Below are 20,280 nucleotides of genomic sequence, written 5' to 3'. Positions count from 1 at the left end.
CATGCACTTTATAAAAAAAATTATATATAAAATGCAAACATGTAACTTGACTGTCGCAAACTTTGGTGCAAATGAAGAGTGTATAAAAGTAGATTAACATGTTTAAGTTTACTATGAATCTGATAAATATCCACAGAGTTATGAATGTTTATTCGCATATGTGTGAGAACAACTTGAAAAAATCAGTGTGTACATAGGCTGTCATTGTAGGAGTGCCTTTTGATAGTTTGATTAAATTAGTTTATTTATTAGTAAAATTTATAACTTTATAGTTCTTCCAATGGAAATTCTAGAACATTCTATATGCATTCTATTAGGAAAATTTGTGCTCTAACTAACAAATATTGAATAAACATACAATACAATACAATGACAAGTCTGTCTTCAGGAGTCATCATTGTGTCTGTATAGATAAGAAGAAATGTGAGTAAAGCAAACTTCAAAGTTAGCCATGGACTGGTTTTGGGGCTTTATAAGGTACAAAAAGAAGTGTGAAAAAAGCCTGGGTGAAAAAAGCTGTGAAATCAAAGGTGGCAGCCAAGAAATGGCTGCAATGATGTTAATGAAAATAATACAGCCATTATTAAAATTTACTTTTATTGACATCATTGCAGCCATTTCTTCACTGCCACATCATCCAAGCTTATAAAGCCTGCACCATTTTTCACGGCTTGCTGTTTTTGGGTGGATAATAGAAAGCCAGTGTTAGTAGAAACATTTTCTCTATACAAAAACAGCCAAGCTATGAAAAAAGGGTGCAGCCCCTAAAAAGCCAGGATAAAAAAAAAAGTGAAATTAAAGGTGGCAGCCAAGAAAATAGTAGACATTTAATCCTAATTCAGCATAGTTATGACAATTAGGAATTAGACAACCTCCATTGTTTCACTACTTTTTATTTTTATGATCCATCTCACTTATAGTTTCTAACTTTTCCTTGTACTTTTGTGTACTTATATGTTTACTAGTTATATATAAATTTCAAATTTCAAAAGGAAGTAGGGGTTGATATAATATACATGCTACAAAAAAGTACATTAGATGACTACTTGCTAAAATGAGACACTTTAATACCTATTTTTGGCTAGCATCTTGAAATGAGACCATCAAATTAGCCAAAAGTAGGCATTAAAGTGTGTGTCATTTTAGCAAGTAGTCGTCTAATCTTGTTTCCTTACTTTTTACTGCTTGATCATTTCTCATTTCAGCTGTAACATTTTTGAGCTTGTTTCCTTACTTTTTGTAGCATGTATATTATATCAACCTCTACTTCCTTTTGAATTTTTTTTTTTTTTAAAAGCTAGTTATACGAGTTCTGGCTAAAGATGGGCTGAAAAAGCTCCTTTATACTATGCTAGTTATTGTTGTTAGTAGCTATTACAATTTGGTGATAATTGTGATAATGAGTAGATGAGGATTTAATAAATTTATTATATTTTGCAGTTGTTTGTCACTCACTGACCAGTGTTACTAATGGAACAATTACTTGTTCACTGGGAGATGATGGAGTTCCTTCCTATGAAGACACTTGTAATTTCACATGTAACACTGGTAATCAGCTAGTAGGTAGTGAGACTAGGACCTGTCAGAGTGATGGGACCTGGAGTGGTACTGGAGTTGTGTGTAGAAGTGGTGGGTAGTGTATTTGCATGTGTGTATGTACTTGTAACAGAGCATTAGGAATGTAATTAAAAAGCACTTTGACTATGTTCAATATTCAGCTATTGTTGTTTAGTAGAAGACAATACTGAGCTTGAATTTAGACATTCTAATAAAGCATTCATGGAAAATTAGTGCTCTAAGCAATAGAAATAGTAGTTTAACAGACTACAGAAAGTGTTTAGGCCTTGGTGAGAGATTTAGACAAAGGAATTCAAGCCATAGATTTTGTAGTAAAGGATAACATTGCATTGACTTTGATTGTTATTTCCTGCTGTACTTTCTCTCACAGTACCTTCAGGCCTTGTTTCTTGTACATATTACTGGTTCCAACTTTGAGACTTGTGGTGAGCTAAGTGTGCCACTAACATAGCCTTTTACCTTTGCATTGCACTGCTAAAGGATTTAAAAGGGAAGATACTTTGCCAATTCTTTAAGCAGTTACTCCATAAAATATGTCTTGTTCTCTCTGTTATGTTAAAAGGTAATGAAAATGCTTATCTATGTAAAGTGTTTAAAGTACATTTTAGGCTGTTTCTATCGCACTTTAAATGCCATTTTGTTTCATGCATAAGTTCCTTGAGCGCTGATACTATTATAATCCACTCATTCTTGATTTTACAATCACTGGTCTTGAAATTTTGTTACAGCAATTTGTTTCTCATTGATACAAATGTGGCAGGTGTAACAAGAATGTTTTATAACATACGTAGTACATGTATACTCTCCATAGAAATGGAGAGTGTTTTGTGATGGCATATTATTGTGTTTCCTATCCCTTTATGTATGTAAAAATGCATTTGGACTACAGTAGATAACTAGTTCCTGGTTGTTTAATAATTTAATAGGATTTTTGTTAGTTATAAAATGACGGTTGATCACTTTGTATGGCATATATGCTGGTAAACTTGCAGATGCTTGCCCATTGCTTACTGGTCCTAATAATGGAGCAATCAATTGTTCACTGGGAGATGATGGAGTTCCTTCCTATGACGACACTTGTAGTTTCACATGTAACACTGGTTACAATCTAACTGGTAGTGACACTAGGGTTTGTCAAAATGATGGAAACTGGAGTGGCAAAGAGACCATGTGTACAGGAGGTAAGTAATGTGTGTTAACTTGATCCTAAGGTAGCACTGATCCAATTATATCATAGATATAATAATGCTTACCGGGATTGGAAACGGAAGTTGCGCACATTATAATTTTATATTGAAACTATACAGTGGGTGGTAAATCCCTTTGAAGTTATCCGTGTTTTTCCTTCTCTACTTCCAAGTGTAGCTGACTGCTTCATACAGTTCATACAGCAGAAGTTTCGCGAAAGTATTGCATTTCTAGAGTATAGAAAATAGCCAGTATTTTAATGTCGTTGCTCAGAGTTGAAACTGGAGTTGTATCAGGTCGTGTCACCCGTAACTAAGTGTACAGCTGCATTGGAACGCTCCTAGACAACTAACGAAGCTTAAGTTAGGCCATGTTCAGCTATTACAAGCTGTAGAAATGTTGTATGGATTAATACAGTTGTATTTGGCAGACTGCCACTTTTTGGTAGGTTTTAAGACAAAACTCACTTTATGTTTTGGTTTCCTTTTGGTACATGCGTTGCCCAGACAAAGCAACAAACCATTTTGAAATTCGGTGTGGTGGCTCATAATTCCTTCCGCTATGCGCTCCAAATATTGACACAAGAACATGGCACTGTATTTTCTACTTACAGCTGTACCTTACCAAACGCCATGCGTAGTACAATGTGATGAAATATTACGTCAGGCAAAACACGGATACCTGTAACCACAACTTCCATTTCCAATCCCGGTAAGCATTAGTATATCTATGATTATATCAAGCTGAGTAATGTCTATTTGTCACAGCTCATGTACTTATTGAGCTATTTTAGGACGACCCAAAAAGTTTTGCTGGTGTACTGTTTAGTGTATACCTAAAGGACTTTTGTGATGGGGTACCTTGTAGAGATTAAGAGAGCAATCAAGTACTCTGACTAAACTTTTTTTTAGGAATTATTGAGTATATCACTTGTATATAAATAGTGCAAGGTATGCACTTAGTCCAAAATTCCATCTCAGACTTTGAAAGATGCTGTGATGACATTCTTCCAGAATGGCATGCAAACTATTGCATGGCTGTTGTATGCCTCAAACTTTTATTAAAGTTAGTCCCTCTCACACTCTTTACTCTATCTGTCACAGTTACACTATGATTGGGCACTCTACATTACATGGTTTCACTACCGTCCTAATTTAAATAGGTACAGGAAATCTTTACCATAATAACACCTACATTCTATGTTAAACTGGACAAACAGTCGCAGTTAATATTTTGTTTCTACAATTAGAGTTGCATCCAACCCAACTTATATACCATTGACTCTGCTGACTCAGAGGTGTTCAAGTGAAGACCAACAATGTTACCAGGTTGTGATCATGTTTCAGCCAAATATAGAAAACTTGACCAAAGCAAAGAAATCCAAAAGGACAAGCTTTGTCAGATTACCTGGCTACTATTGTCGATACAAGTAGCATTATTCAGGCATTGGTGATATCAGAGTAAACAGCATTGTGTAATAGTTGCTACATAACCCTTAAAGGCATGTAAGCCACTGTGTATAGTGGCATTATAAAAAAAGACACATGAAAATGCACTTGTTTAAGAAACACTTGTATACTCACATATTAACAGTAAAGCAGCTAGTAATGTTTCTCTACTTCTTTTGTGGTCTTCCTGGCCTGGTTTCAATTTAAAGTTATTCCTCGATCAAACAAGAATTACCAATTAGTCCACTTGAAGACTCCACTCATGCATTTGGCAAGGCAACTAACCTTGAGTGATTAGTTAGAAGCAATGCTGCTTGAACAGTGCCACACAGTGAACCATATCAACTTGTAGATCAATGAATAAACTCCCACATGACTAAAATCTACAGAGTTCACAAACCTTGAGGATAATTTTGTGAAACAGTTTGTGATCCTTAGTTAAATTGTGGACAAACCTTGTACATATACTTTCCATATCATTATCATTTCAAAGTACATAATATAGAGTTGTTCCACAAGTGGCTTAGCACTACAGGAAGCTCATTTTGAGTAATTTATGAAAATAGTAGCTCATGCCTTTAGTTTTATATTGGCAGAATATATTGTTTCATCAACCTTTGTGTGCTAAAAGAAAAACAATACATGCTACCCCTTATTTCCGCTTCAGTTGTATATCCAATAAAATGGATAAAACGGTATATGGCAATTATGAAGTTCTTGCTTAGTATCTGTTTGTACATATATGCAGGCGAACTTGCTTTTACTTGTGCTTTACTTGCTGATCTTAATAATGGAAAAATCTCTTGTTCACTGGGAGATGATGGAGTTCTTTCCTATGAAGACACTTGTAGTTTCACGTGTAACACTGGTTATGTGCTAACTGGTAGTGACACTAGGACCTGTCAGAGTGATGGGAGCTGGAGTGGCACTCAGACCATGTGTAGAAGAGGTGAGTAATTGTACATAATCATCAATTGCAAAAGTACAGTATGCATATGTAAGTGTAGTAGTCATTGTGTGTATGTTAAACTTATCCAAGCCTGTAACCAGGGAGTGCTTCTAGGATCAGACACATTCCCTTTGGTTTACCAAATAAAATACATTTGGCAAATAATGACATGTTTATTGGCAGAAAGAGGGGAGCTACAGAGTACTGAACACTACCCTTAGCTGGATATCCTCAGCAGAACCCTTCTACACTCCTATTAAAGAGTCAGACTGTTACATATACACTACAAGTACACGAAAAAATTTGGAATTTTCAACTAGAGTAGGGACCATAGCACATTGATAAAAAGTACTGAAACAAGTTGGAGTAGTCCATGATATTAAATCACAGTAAAACGATAAGAAGTGTTAAATCCCTACTGTGCTCAAGATACCATAATGGAAATGCACAATAGGGATATAACACTTCTTATTGTTGTACTGTGATTTAATATCATCAACTTGTTTCAGTACTTTTTATTGATGTGCTATGGTCCCTACTCTAGTTGAAAATTCAAAAATTTTTCTTGTACTTGTTTGTTAACTTTCTTTGTAAATAATTTTATTATGACAGGTGAACCCACACATACCGCATCTGAAATGGCGCCGCACGCCCCAGCTATATCAATTATCGTCTGAAAAGTGAAGTATCCATTAGCTTGGTTGTCAGCTATGTTCAACCCGTTACACAGCAATACGTCATTATATGAATCAAGAACTTTTCTGGAAGCACCTTGCGCCCCAATTTTATTACTTATCGTCTGAAAAGTGAAGTTCGAAGTGAAGTATACATTACGCTTCGCTGTCGGCTATGTTCAACCCGTTACACAGCAATACGAATCAAGAACTGTTTGAAAAGCACCTTTGCAATCAAAATAGCCACTATGAAAAATACAGATAATTTCCGTTTTGAAGGGAAACCATCAAGTGCTAAAGCCAAATCGACACCTTTCCCTATCAGCAAAGATGAATGGGACGCAAAGGAGGACACTGGTAAGTCCATGAAGAATGCATTGTACGTACTGTGGTATGCCAAAAGGCACCTGTTGGGCCGAAGCGACGTCGAACAGTGAAAAAATCAAGCCCATAGCCTTAGCCGTTATCGAGTTATGCTTGTCTGAAGGCGTCAGTCAATCAGTCAGTCAGTTACTTACTTAGTCAGTAGAAAATTCTGTCAAATAAAAAATTTATAAAATTCTGTAGCAACTTGTTGAAAGCATTTCGGGTCGATCTGAAAGCTTGTTTGGGCTCAGTTTTACCTCACCAATACTGCCTCATCATCGTCAGGCTGTTTTTTTGGGTGATTTGATTTTGTGGGCCATGCCTACTCCAATGTCGTCCCTACTATACAGTTACTATCGTACTGTATGATATAGCTCATTAAAGTCATTAGTATATACAGTCAATTTGAGGAGAGATTAAATATTAAGGTGTTGTCTCATATCCCTGCTGCAGTGACAGCTCAATATTTTACTATATAGTGTATATTTTACATATGATGTAATAAATAACTTAATTAACTTGCAGTTATTTGCCAACCACTTACTGATCCTAATAATGGAGTGATGACTTGTTCACTGGGAGATGATGGAGTTCCTTCCTATGAAGACACTTGTAGTTTCACATGTAACACTGGTTATGTGCTAACTGGTAGTGACACTAGGACCTGTCAAAGTGATAGGAGCTGGAGTGGTAGTGAGACCATATGTAGGAAAAGTAGGAAATGTGTGAATGTATTTACTTGTGTTGTTTGTATGTCACAGTTTATGTGGAACAAGGTTATGAGTATTTAAGAGTACCATACCTAGGCTAAATATTTAGATGTTGATGTTTTTGAAATATCTGTTAACAATTGCTGCTGTGCTGTAGTCTCACTTGTACTCCACATGTGGTACTCTGACTATGCACTATGTAACTGTTATGGGTATACTATGATGTAGCAGTCATGTGTATATGTATGTGCATGCATCCCGATTGTTGTGTGGCATTTATTAGAATCTCATTAAAGATGTGTATCTTAAACAGTAACATAAGGATGTTCCTAGGAATTGAAATAATGATGAAAGTTGTTTTGAATCTTATATAAGTGCAGTGAAACTTCATTAATTGTGCCACCTTTGGGACCACAAACTATGGCCTTAATAATGAGGTGGTGCCTCATAAATAAGGCTGTATATAAGTATATGTTTGGTAAAGGTGGCCATGATGATGAGGTCATCTTATTAAAGAAGTATCCAATGGCGGATCCAGGATGGGGCATTTGGGGCAAATGCCCCCCCCCCCCCTCCCACCTTGTGTAGGAGCCATACTTCTGATTAAAATACTAAACTTTGTCAAGCAAAGATCAGCTTATAAATTCACGAAAATATGTACATTTTACTACAAATTCACCTGTGAACCAAAGTCAAATTAACTATGAAGTTGTCACCCAGCACCTTCGTGCGTACTAAGCGCCTCTAAAAATAATTATTGTGTTGCTGTTGTTTAAGGAATTCAGAGCCTATAAACAGCTTTTAAGACTTCACAACCAGCTGCAAAGGCCAAAATAGTAAAAATCAATAGTGAGATACTACTAAGAGGTGTATGGGTCTCCCCAACCATCTACAACTTGGCCTGTTTGTGCCTCTCCCCTTGCCAAGCTCTGGATCCGCTCCTGGTATCCACCACCAATAGTCCAATAGTTCATAAATTACACATGTTGCACAACAAAAACTACCTTTTATGAATAACTAATAGCACAGTATGTATTGTTTGTACAATTTTTAATTTTACTGTACACATTTATACAGTGTTGTTTACATTCATTAGAAGGACAACTTTGCATAGAAAATGTCAATGTTCAGCGAATTGGTTTGGATGAAATGAATTATAACAGATTAGGAATTGTTCCACATCTCAATTTCCATTGTAATGTCAGAATAACTGGAATCAGAGTCAGATTACTACCTGATAAAGATCGGAATAATTACCCTTACATACAAGTATGGAGACCATCATCACAGGTTTCAACAATTTATAGTAAAATTGCTCAAGTTCAAGTTGATGAAAGTCACATTGTTGAGTTAACTTTCTTAGAAGCAAACATTCCTCTCACTGGTAATAACAGAATACTTGTTCAATCAGGAGATGTTATTGGATATTATCATCCACCTAATGCTCGTTATAGAGTGAGGACCATAGAGACAGCTGGATATGTATTGTATATGTTTGATGGTGTTGATGGTTCTACTGATATATCAATTGATCTTAATAATGCTAACCATCACTATGGTTTACGTCAGCCATTAATCCAGTTCACTATTGGTAAGTAGGGTAGATTTTCACTGTCAGGTTAGACTAGAGTACTCCAATACATAAGGGGTGTGTATGTAGCTGGTTTGACTTTATCATTGATATGTTCTCTTATATAATACCCCATTAGAGCATTCAAATGGTAGCATTCAATCCACCCAAGTACAGCATGTGACCACAAATGTACTGATGTTAATCTCTCTGCTGTACAAGAAATCTCATTAAGATCCTTACCACATCAGTGTATGCTAATTATAAGCTACTCCATGCAATGTATAAGTCTGTCAGGACAAGTACTGTATAGCAAGTTTTTTTTTTCAAGTTAAAATTTTTGCAGCTTGTCACAATCCAAAATTCCAATAAAAAAAACTCACAAATCACTTTTATATAATTTTAATGGAGAAAATTGTGCAACGTCATGGAAGTGGAGACAGTGTGACATCAGCAGGAGTTTTTGTAGTTACACTGTGGCTTATGCTGTGGCCTACGTTGTGGTGATGATAAAAGATGATGCAATGGCATTTGGCCATGTGCCCAGAACAATCCTCCTATTTTACCAAGCCCATTCTCCCTCACTTTTTTTCATTTCATAAATATTCTTTGTGTAGTATCCACTAGCACCATTAGCTAGCAGCTACAATTCTAGAAGATACTGAATGTTCTAACCAATAAACCATTTTGATTTGGTGAAAACACATTGTCTCCTTTGCAGCCTTCTTTCATGCATTTAAAATAGTTAAGATTCATTAATTGTGAATCAAGTTAGTCTTGCATGATCAGAATATAATTTTCATTTAGGCTATGAAAATGAAAGAAACAATCTGACAATACATTGAGTAAATAATTTTAATTGAAATTTTCACGATAATTGTAAATCCACAAAATAACAAAGTTTCCTCCATTGAAAAAAACTGCTAACCTGTGTGACATAGTGACCTATATCATGCACACACCAAGCAATAGGGAACCTTTGTTTTGTAATTTGGAAGTGATGTACATTTGATTATTTAGGCTACATTCTTTTGTACCATAGGTATAAGGCAGCCTTACAAGGTTAAGGTGACCTTATTGCTGTATGAGGACTTTGTAGTTTTTAAGTCTTCCATCAGGAAGTTAGGTAATACAGTTTGGTAGTATAAATAGAGAGCACATTTTGCAGTTTGTATGAGTGGTATGAATGTTTGAGTTGAGTTAAGCCTATTAAAGTTCTTATAACCTTGGAGAGCTAAGCCAGCTTAGCACCTTAATCACTCGGATTTGCGATACCTGTATGAACAGTGGAACCTGTGTGTAACAGTTGTTACAGTTACCAGTAAGTTTTGGCCTTTATATACAGGTGGCTGTTATAATATAAAGTGGTCAACAGCATTTTAGTGCTATGACCAGTATAAATAGGTACTGTACACACTCGGTTATCCAATTTATCCAAATTGTAATTGACTGTTCTATTAGAGTAGTGTATGTTCTATTAGTGTATTTCAACAGATTTCTGTACATAAATGTATGGGCTTCAGTTATCCCAATAATTCACTTATCTGAGTACTTTTATCATTGCCTGAGAACAAAAGGGGTTTGGATGACCAAGGGCTCACTGTAATTACAATTAAGAGGCTTGTGCCAACCGTAATATTCCATTTTGTAAGTGATTATGAGTACAGAAACAGCAAGGTGAACTTGTTATGACTGTTGCTAATGAACATTGAGTATTTTTAAGCAATGAGGCCAGATAGTATTCATTGAAAGGCAGGATATTTACAATTTTTTTGAAACTGCCAATTTCAAATCATTGACTGAACAAGCCACTAGCTGTTCATTATAAGGTAGTAACCACTACATGAGAGTTGAGGTTATGTATAGTCACTACAGTGATTCATAAGTGAATTTTCCTGACTGTAATCCATGTTAACACTTATACAGACCACAATGCATACACTTGTATTGGGACCCTGTGACAGTTGCAGTTATACAAAGGTGATCACTTAATTCAGGTGACCGTTAACACATATTCTATTTATTATAAGGATGCATGAGTAAATGTACGTATATACCAAGTCACTGTGCATTACATGTATGTCAAAGCAGCCAAACTGTAAAAAAATCAGAAAAGCTTGGTTTTAAATATCATGATAATTATGTTTATTCCTGGAAGAGGCTACAGTGATGTTAATGCTAGTCAATTTCAGCCTTGGCATGGATATATATGTACTGATCTTTTTAATGCAAAGAGTTGTCCATACTTTGTGAATGTACATCAAGCTGCAATAGTTTTTAGATTTACTTCAATTTGTTTATGACCACTGAAAGGACACATGTTTGGTGATTAAACTGTATTTTAACTTATTCTCATTCCATTTTATCTAGTAGACATGAAAAGTATTCATTTTTGCTAGTTATTTATCATTTTCAGCTGTAATGTCTTGAGCTGCTGTTTGAAATCCTTACATTACAGTTACAGCTAATAACATAATCAAGACACACGATAATGTGTCGTGCGGCCCAAGAAGCCAGCGCGCCACACCGTGAGTATATTGACAGGAAGAACGAAAACGTCATTTTCACACCTTTGTATCTCGGTGATCACTTATCTGATTGGAACCAAATTTGCTACACAGTTGCCCGCCAGCCAAGGGAGTCTACATTCCAAATTTGAAGGAAATCGCTCCAGCCATTTCCGAGATACGAGCTGCCAAAGTTTCGTTTTTTTTTTCTTCGTTTTTTTTTTTCTTCTTCGTCTTTTCGCACACTTGCAAAAATTGCTATAACAAGCAAACGCGTACTCCGATCGTCTTGAAATTTTACACACAGAAAGGGAGTCCAAAGGCGAATCCTAGCATCAAATTTGGTACAAATCCGATGAATGGTTCAGGAGTTATGACCGATTATTCGCGTAAAACAAGATCGATTTGTTGTCACGCCTACAGGGTAAACCGCTTCATGGAATGAGTTGAAAATTGCTATGTAGATGGAGTAACCATCGTAGGAGTACCTTTTGGTGGTTTGAAAGGAATCGAGATAAAGACCACGGAAATATGACACAAAACCCAACCTGTGTCACAATTACGCGATCGATTTTTATGAATAAAAAAGTATTAGTTTTCACGCCTACTAGGCAAACCGCTTAGAGCAATGAGCTGAAAATCGGTGTATAGCTGGAATAATCTTCATAGAAAGTCCTTGCAGTAGTACAGAAGAATCGGATTACAAACCACTTAGTTATGATTCGAAAGCCAACTCCGTGTAGCAAATGCGAGATCGAGATACTCTAATAGAACAGTCACTCTAATAGAGCATTCGGCTAATTTATTTACTCCATTATAGAATTTTATTACATCACAAGTTATTCTGTAGGGAGTTCAGCTGCAAACAGTTAATCTTATAGACAGTTCAGCAAGAAGACAGTCACCATGTGGAGAGTTAAGCAAATATATCACTATAGAGATTCAGAACATTACAAGTCACCCTGAAGAAAGTTCAGCTATAAACAAGTCATGCACTGTGTAGAGAATTCAGCTACAATTAAGTCACTCTCTAGAGAATTCAGTTACACAGAATTCAGCTACACACAAGTCACTGTGGAGAGAGTTCAGCTACAAACAAATTACCCTTTAGAGTGATCAGCTACAAACAAAACACTTTGCAGGGTGTTCAGCTGCAACTAATCAACCTTTAGAGCAATCAGCAATGAACAAATCAACACAAATCTACCTGTAGAGAGATCAGCTAGAAACAAATCACCCTGAAGAGAGTTCAGCTACAAAAAATCACCCTGTAGAGACATCAGCTAGAAACTAGACGCAATGTAAGGAGTTCAGCTACAAGCAATCACCCTGTAGAGAGTTCAGCTAAAGCAAATCAACCTACAGAGAGATCAGCTACAAACAAATCACCTTATAGAGAGTTCAGCTACAAACAGATTACCTGTAGAGAGATTGGCTTCAAACAAGTCAACCTGCAGAGAGATCAGCTACACACAAATGAACTTGTAGAGAGATCAACTACAAACAAATCACCCTGTAGAGAGATCAGCTAGAAACTACACACAATGTAAGGAGTTCAGCTACAAACAAATCACCCTGTAGAGAGATCAGCTACAAACTAGACACAAAGTAAGGAGTTCAGCTACAAGTAAATTACCCTGTAGAGAGTTCATCTACAAACAAATCAACCTGTAGAGCAATCAGCTAGAAACAAATCACCCTGAAGAGAGGTTAGCTACAAAAAATCACCCTGTAGAGAGATCAGTTAGAAACAAATCACCCTGAAGAGAGGTCAGCTACAAAAAAAATCACCCTGTAGAGAGATCAGCTACAAACAAATTGCCCTGTAGAGAGATCAGCTACAAGCAAAACACCCTGTAGAGAGTTCAGCAACAAAGAAACCACCATGTAGAGAGTTCAGCTACAAACAAATTACCCTGTAGAGAGATCGGCTACAAACAAATCAGCCTGTAGAGAGTTCAGCTAAAACAAATCAACCTGCAGAGAGATCAACTACAAACAAATCACCTTATAGAGAGTTCAGCTACAAACAAACCAACCTGTAGAGCGATCAGCTAGAACCAAATCACCCTGAAGAGAGGTCAGCTACAAAAAATCACCCTGTAGAGACATCAGCTAGAAACAAATCACCCTGAAGAGAGGTCAGCTACAAAAAATCACCCTGTAGAGACATCAGCTAGATACAAATCACCCTGAAGAGAGGTCAGCTACAAACAAAACACTTTGCAGAGAATTCAGCTACAAACAAATCAGCTTGTAGAGAGATCAGTTACACACAAATCAACCTGTAGAGAGATAAGCTAGAAACAAATCACCCTGTAGAGAGTAGCTACAAGCAAAACACCCTGTAGAGAGTTCAGCAACAAAGAAACCACCATGTAGAGAGTTCAACTGCAAACAAATCACCTTATAGAGAGTTCAGCTACAAACAAATCACCCTGTAGAGAGATCAGCTAGAAACTAGACACAATGTAAGGAGTTCAGCTACAAGCAAATCACCCTTTAGTGAGTTCAGCTACAAACAAATCAACCTGCAGTGAGATCACCTACAAAAAAGCACCTTGTACAGAGTTCAGCTACAAACAAATTACCCTGTAGAGAGATCGGCTACAAACAAATCAACCTGCAGAGAGATCAGCTACACACAAATCAACTTGTAGAGAGATCAACTACAAACAAATCACCCTGTAGAGAGATCAGCTAGAAACTGCACACAATGTAAGGAGTTCAGCTACAAATAAATCACCCTGTAGAGAGTTCAGCTAAAACAAATCAACCTGCAGAGAGATCAGCTACAAACAAATCACCTTTTAGACAGTTCAGCTACAAATATATTACCTTGTAGAGAGATCGGCTACAAACAAATCAACCTGCAGAGAGATCAGCTACACACAATTCAACTTGTAGAGAGATCAGCTACAAACAAATCACCCTGTAGAGAGATCAGCTACAAACTAGACACAAAGTAAGGAGTTCAGCTACAAGTAAATTACCCTGTAGAGAGTTCATCTACAAACAAATCAACCTGTAGAGCAATCAGCTAGAAACAAATCACCCTGAAGAGAGGTCAGCTACAAAAAAATCACCCTGTAGAGAGATCAGCTACAAACAAATTGCCCTGTAGAGAGATCAGCTACAAGCAAAACACCCTGTAGAGAGCTCAGCAACAAAGAAACCACCATGTAGAGAGTTCAGCTACAAACAAATTACCCTGTAGAGAGATCGGCTACAAACAAATCAGCCTGTAGAGAGTTCAGCTAAAACAAATCAACCTGCAGAGAGATCAACTACAAACAAATCACCTTATAGAGAGTTCAGCTACAAACAAATTACCCTATAGAGAGATCGGCTACAAACAAATCAACCTGCAGAGAGATCAGCTACACACAAATCAACTTGTAGAGAGATCAGCTACAAACAAATCACCCTGTAGAGAGATCAGCTAGAAACTAGACACAATGTAAGGAGTTCAGCTACAAGCAAATCACCGTGTAGAGAGTTCAGCTACAAACAAACCAACCTGTAGAGCGATCAGCTAGAACCAAATCACCCTGAAGAGAGGTCAGCTACAAAAAATCACCCTGTAGAGACATCAGCTAGAAACAAATCACCCTGAAGAGAGGTCAGCTACAAAAAATCACCCTGTAGAGACATCAGCTAGATACAAATCACCCTGAAGAGAGGTCAGCTACAAACAAAACACTTTGCAGAGAATTCAGCTACAAACAAATCAGCTTGTAGAGAGATCAGTTACACACAAATCAACCTGTAGAGAGATAAGCTAGAAACAAATCACCCTGTAGAGAGTAGCTACAAGCAAAACACCCTGTAGAGAGTTCAGCAACAAAGAAACCACCATGTAGAGAGTTCAGCTGCAAACAAATCACCTTATAGAGAATTCAGCTACAAACAAATCACCTTGTAGAGAGATCAGCTAGAAACTAGACACAATGTAAGGAGTTCAGCTACAAGCAAATCACCCTTTAGTGAGTTCAGCTACAAACAAATCAACCTGCAGTGAGATCACCTACAAAAAAGCACCTTGTACAGAGTTCAGCTACAAACAAATTACCCTGTAGAGAGATCGGCTACAAACAAATCAACCAGTAGAAAGATCAGCTACACACAAATCAACTTGTAGAGAGATCAGCTACAAACAAATCACCCTGTAGAGAGATCAGCTAGAAACTACACACAATGTAAGGAGTTCAGCTACAAGTAAATCACCCTGTAGAGAGTTCAGCTAAAACAAATCAACCTGCAGAGAGATCAGCTACAAATAAATCACTTTACAGACAGTTCAGCTACAAACAAATTACCTTGTAGAGAGATCGGCTGCAAATTAATCAACCTGCAGAAAGATCAGCTACACACAAATCAACTTGTAGAGAGATCAGCTACAAACAAATCACCCTGTAGAGAGATCAGCTAGAAACTAGATACAATGCAAGGAGTTCAGCTACAAGCAAAATCACCCTTTAGTGAGTTCAGCTACAAACAAATCAACCTGCAGTGAGATCACCCACAAAAACGCACTTGTACAGAGTTCAGTTACAAACAAATTACCCTGTAGAGAGATCAGGTAGAAGAATTCACCTTGTAGAGAGTTCAGCAACAAAGAAACCACCATGTAGAGAGTTCAGCTGCAAACAAATACCCAGTAGAAAGATCAGCTAGAAGAAGTTACCTTGTAGAGAGTTCAGTTACAAAGAAACCATCGTATAGAGAGTTCAGCTACAAAGAAATTACCCCGTAGAGAGTTCAGCTAGAAGAAGTCACCTTGTAAAGAGTTCAGCTACAAAGAAACCATCATGTACAGAGTTCAGCTACAAAGAAACCACCTGTACAGAATTCAACTACAAACAAATTACCCTGTATAGAGATCAGCTAGAAGAAGTTACGTTGTAGATAGTTCAGCTACAACAATTCACCCTGTAGAAAGAACAGCTAGAAGAAGTCACCTTGTAGAGTGTTCAGTTACAAAGAAACCATCATGTAGAGAGTTCAGCTGCAAACAAATTACTCTGTAGAGAGTTCAGCTACAAAGAAACCGCCATGTAGAGAGTTCAGCCTCATACAAACCACCTTGTAGAGAATTCAACTACAACAAATCACCCTGTAGAGAAGAAGTTACCTTGTAGAGAGTTCAACTACAAAGAAACCATCATGTAGGGAGTTCAGCTACAAAGAAACCACCATGTAGAGAGTTTAGCTGCAAACAAATCACCTGTAGAGAGTTCAGCTAGAAACAAATCACACCGTAGAGAGATCAGCTGGACGAAGTCACCTTGTAGAGAGTTCAGCTACAAAGAAACCATCATGTAGAGAGTTCAGCTGCAAACAAATCACCCTGCAGAGAGTTCAGCTACAAAAAAATCACCCTGTAGAGGGTTCAGCTAGACGAAGTCACCTTATAGAGAGTTCAGCTACAAAGAAACCATCATGTAGAGAGTTCGGCTACAAAGACACCACCATGTAGAGAGTTTAGCTGCAAACAAATCACCTGTAGAGAGTTCAGCTAGAAACAAAATACCCTGTAGAGAGACCAGCTAGAAGAGGTTACCTTGTAGAGAGTTCAGCTACAAAGAAACCATCCTGTATATAGTTCAGCTACATTTCAAGTCACCCAGTAGAGAGATCAGCTGCAAAAAAGTATCCTGTGGGGAATAATGGGCATGTAATAAATATATGTATATAATTTGTATAATTACTAATAAAATCAAAAATAATTGAAGTACTAAAATTCTTCTTTAAGTTCTTTTCTTCTTCCTGTAGTAAAGAAAAAACACATGGGTTAAAAAAGCCCCAAAGCCATCCATAGGCCGGCTTTGCAGTATACAAATACAAAAAGAAGTGATATCTAATCAAAAACAGCCAAGCTGTAAAAAAAGGTGCAGCCCCCAAAAAGGCCATGATGAAAAAAGATGTGAAATCCAAGGTGGCGGCCAAGAAATGGCTGTGATGGTAGGTTAATGGTTACATTTTAATAACGAAAATTCAGGTGAATTTTGTGCCGCTTGGCCTTGGCACCAAATTCACCTGAATTGTTGTTATTAAAATGTACAGCTTGGCTGTTTTTGATTAGATTGTCTATTACATTGGATTCTTGAGCCATTATCATGTGTCTTCATGTTTATTGATACTATGTATTGTTATTATTATTTGCTTCATTTTAGACACCCAATGTGTTACATTGGCTCCACCCAGTGGTGTTGAAATGTTGTGTTATAATGGTTCCTCACATACCACTACTGGAGTAGGCTATGAGGGAGACACTTGTAGTTTCGCATGTTACACTGGTTATGAGCTAACTGGTAGTGACACTAGGACCTGTCAGAGTGATGCAGGCTGGAGTGGCACTGAGCCTATGTGTGATAGAGGTGAGCAATAGGAGCATGCACATGTACATATGGTTGTTGCATCAATATGTACCAGTATTTCAGTAAGTTTAATTTGATTATAAATAATCAACATGGCTTGTCTATATGTGACCCACTGAGTGAAACCTGACTTGTTTGCATTATTCTGTTTTCGAGATAAATGCCATTGAAATACATCGGGTAAAAAATGTGTACAGCATAAATGTTTTAACACATACTTAATTGCTTCAGTAAACAGTAAAGGAAGACTTGAATTAAGCTATCTAATATACCGATGGATTCACCTCTTTATCATACAGTACAGTAGTACTGTATTTTAGAGATCATGGACATTAGGGTTTTTCTGGCCAAAAAATTCACCCAAAAACCAGCTTTACAACACCATCCTGGCACCTTGGCAGTATTAGTTAGGTATAACCAAGTACAAAAGTGCCTTCAGTACGATCCTAAAGGCTTCCAATAAATTTGTTGCAAACTTAAGAAAAAATAAAAATTCAATGGAATTTTCTACTGCCTGAGCATAACTTGATAATGGCTAAGGCTATGGGCTTGACTTTTTCACTGTTCGACGTCGCTTTGTCCCGAGATGTGCCTTTTTGGCATACTACAGTACGTACAATGCATGCATTATGGACTTACCTTTGTCCTCTTTTGTGTCCCATTTCTTTTTGCTGACAGCCCAAGGTGTCGATTTGTGGTAACACAATGCATGGCTTCCCTACAGTATGTTTGTAAATAATCGTCTGTATTTTCTGTGGTGACTGGATTGATAGCAGAGGAAATTCTAACACTGTTCTTCATTTGTAACGCTGTGTAACGGGCTGAAAATAGCTGAAGTGAAATGTAATGACTGCTGCATTTTCAGGCAGTAATTGATAGTGGTTCACCAGTTACAATAATATTACAAAAAAAGTAAACAAACAAGTTTAAGGAAAAATTAGGAATTTTAAGTTCGATTAGGGATCATAGAAAAAAAGTGGGGAAACAAGGGAGGTCGCCTACACCTGAAGATATACTAGTGAACATTTAATCCCTAATTCAGTCTTGGTCTTGGTTATATATAGACAGAATTAGGGATTAATTGTTCACTAGTATATCTGCAGGTGTGGGCAACCTCATCTCCCTTGTTTCCCTACTTTTTTTTTCTATGATCCCTAATCGAACTTAAATTTCCTAATTTTTCCTTAATGAAGAGTAAAAATATCTTTGTATTGTTTCTGTACTATGAAGCAAACGTGAGTTACGTGTGTTTGGTTACATTGTGGTAAAACGTATTACATTGTGGTATCATCACCAGTTCTAAGCTTGAACAATGTTCTTTCTTAACAGCATGGCTGTATTTAGGCATACCTTGATGAATGCCCCAGTTAATGAATGCCCCAGTTCATGTTGAATACGTACAGTGACACAAGTCCCAACTCTGTAGCCCATTGCACTCAAGACTTGTGATCAATTAAATAAGTGCCTGTTTTTTTCCCATATTGGCACTGTACTGATCGATTGTTTTGCTCTTCTTATTGTCTATTGCTATAACTCTGAAAGCACTTACCAGATAAGGCTGAAACTTTGACAGCCCACTGGTTTTTCCCTATAGACAACAAAAAGTTACAAAATTAATGAAGTTTGAAAACAAGTTAGGTTTTCGCTCAGTGGGTCACATAAAATAGTACCTCAATAATAGTTGGTAATACATTTCAGTGGTAGTAGCTATGTCACAATGTACAAATTTAATATTGTTTAATTGCACTTCTCATATTGCATGTGACCACTCTTTATATTAGACTACATTACTGACAACAATAGTTATATAGTTTAGATAAATATCCTAATAGAACAGTCATAATGTGGTTTGGATATTCTAATAAAGATTTCAAGTCTAGGGAAATGTAATAGCACAATGGGAGCATAAAAGGGTGCAATGGAATGTAATTAAGGAAATTTTGGAATAATTCTCCAAACCATAAATGAGCAATATGAAAGCATAATAGGTAAAATTAGTCACCACATGTGGTTTGCTTTGTACTGTATATACAGGTGGATTTGCAGTTACTTGTCCTCCACTTACTGATCCTAATAATGGAATGATGACTTGTCCACTGAGAGATGATGGAGTTCCTTCTTGTAGTTTTACATGTAACACCGGTTTTAAGCTAACTGGTAGTGACACTAGGAACTGTCAAAATGATGGCAGCTGGAGTGGTACTGCAACCTTTTGTCTAAGAGGTATGATGTGTCATTTTGTATATGTTTTTAATGGAGAACTGGAGCCAAAATATATTTTAAATTTTAACACTTAGCTACTGCTGTAGTTATACGTACAAGCAAACAATTTACTACAATTTTATACGTAGTAGCATTGGGCTAGCTGTATAACAACTTTTATAAGAGAGCTGGAGCGATATAGAAGATGTAGAGTTATCTGTGAGAAGCTATCTGATATTTATGCTAACTATGGTTGGTTGACTTGGCTCACATTTGCCTGAATAACACTTTTGTAATTCCAAATGCTGTGAAACCCTGTAAATTCCAGAACTGTTTATCAAAATGCAAGCATTCACGGAGTCCACTTCTGCTGACCTATATAGTTATACTGCATTTACACTTGCCTCATGTTACACATTGGCTCAGTTTGGCACAACTCGTCTTGGCTTTCACCACAGTAAAACACCCACCAAACTGAGCTGAACCAAATCGGGCCAGCCCTCATAAATCTGCCATGCCAGCATGACTCGGTTCGGTTTTCTATATTCAATGTTTCCACTAGATATATCAAAATACAGAACTTTGCATGGGCAACATCAAAGGAAAAGTGTACTTTAAATTTCATAAAGTACACTTTAGGGCAAACAGTGCTTTATTGAGAGTGCTTTATTAAAGCACTCTTTGCAGTGCAATAAAGCACTCTGTGGG

The 20,280-nt window shown here is 37.0% G+C and overlaps 1 protein-coding gene across 1 annotated transcript in view; it reads left to right on the top strand.

Annotated features, from left to right (window-relative positions):
• Positions 1-20,280, top strand: part of LOC136250832 (sushi, von Willebrand factor type A, EGF and pentraxin domain-containing protein 1-like) — a 96,469-nt gene that overhangs the window by 27,871 nt on the left and 48,318 nt on the right. The window contains exons 9-15 of the mRNA XM_066043152.1: positions 1,441-1,629; positions 2,571-2,759; positions 4,963-5,163; positions 6,729-6,917; positions 8,010-8,504; positions 17,167-17,370; positions 19,405-19,593. Coding sequence (XP_065899224.1) covers positions 1,441-1,629; positions 2,571-2,759; positions 4,963-5,163; positions 6,729-6,917; positions 8,010-8,504; positions 17,167-17,370; positions 19,405-19,593 — 1,656 coding nt within the window. The remainder of the gene's footprint in view (positions 1-1,440; positions 1,630-2,570; positions 2,760-4,962; positions 5,164-6,728; positions 6,918-8,009; positions 8,505-17,166; positions 17,371-19,404; positions 19,594-20,280) is intronic.

Source organism: Dysidea avara, chromosome 3 (assembly GCF_963678975.1).
Source record: "Dysidea avara chromosome 3, odDysAvar1.4, whole genome shotgun sequence".
Classification (NCBI taxonomy): Eukaryota; Metazoa; Porifera; class Demospongiae; order Dictyoceratida; family Dysideidae; genus Dysidea; species Dysidea avara.
Note: the sequence above shows the minus strand (reverse complement) of the source record. Positions and strands in the feature narration are given on the sequence as shown.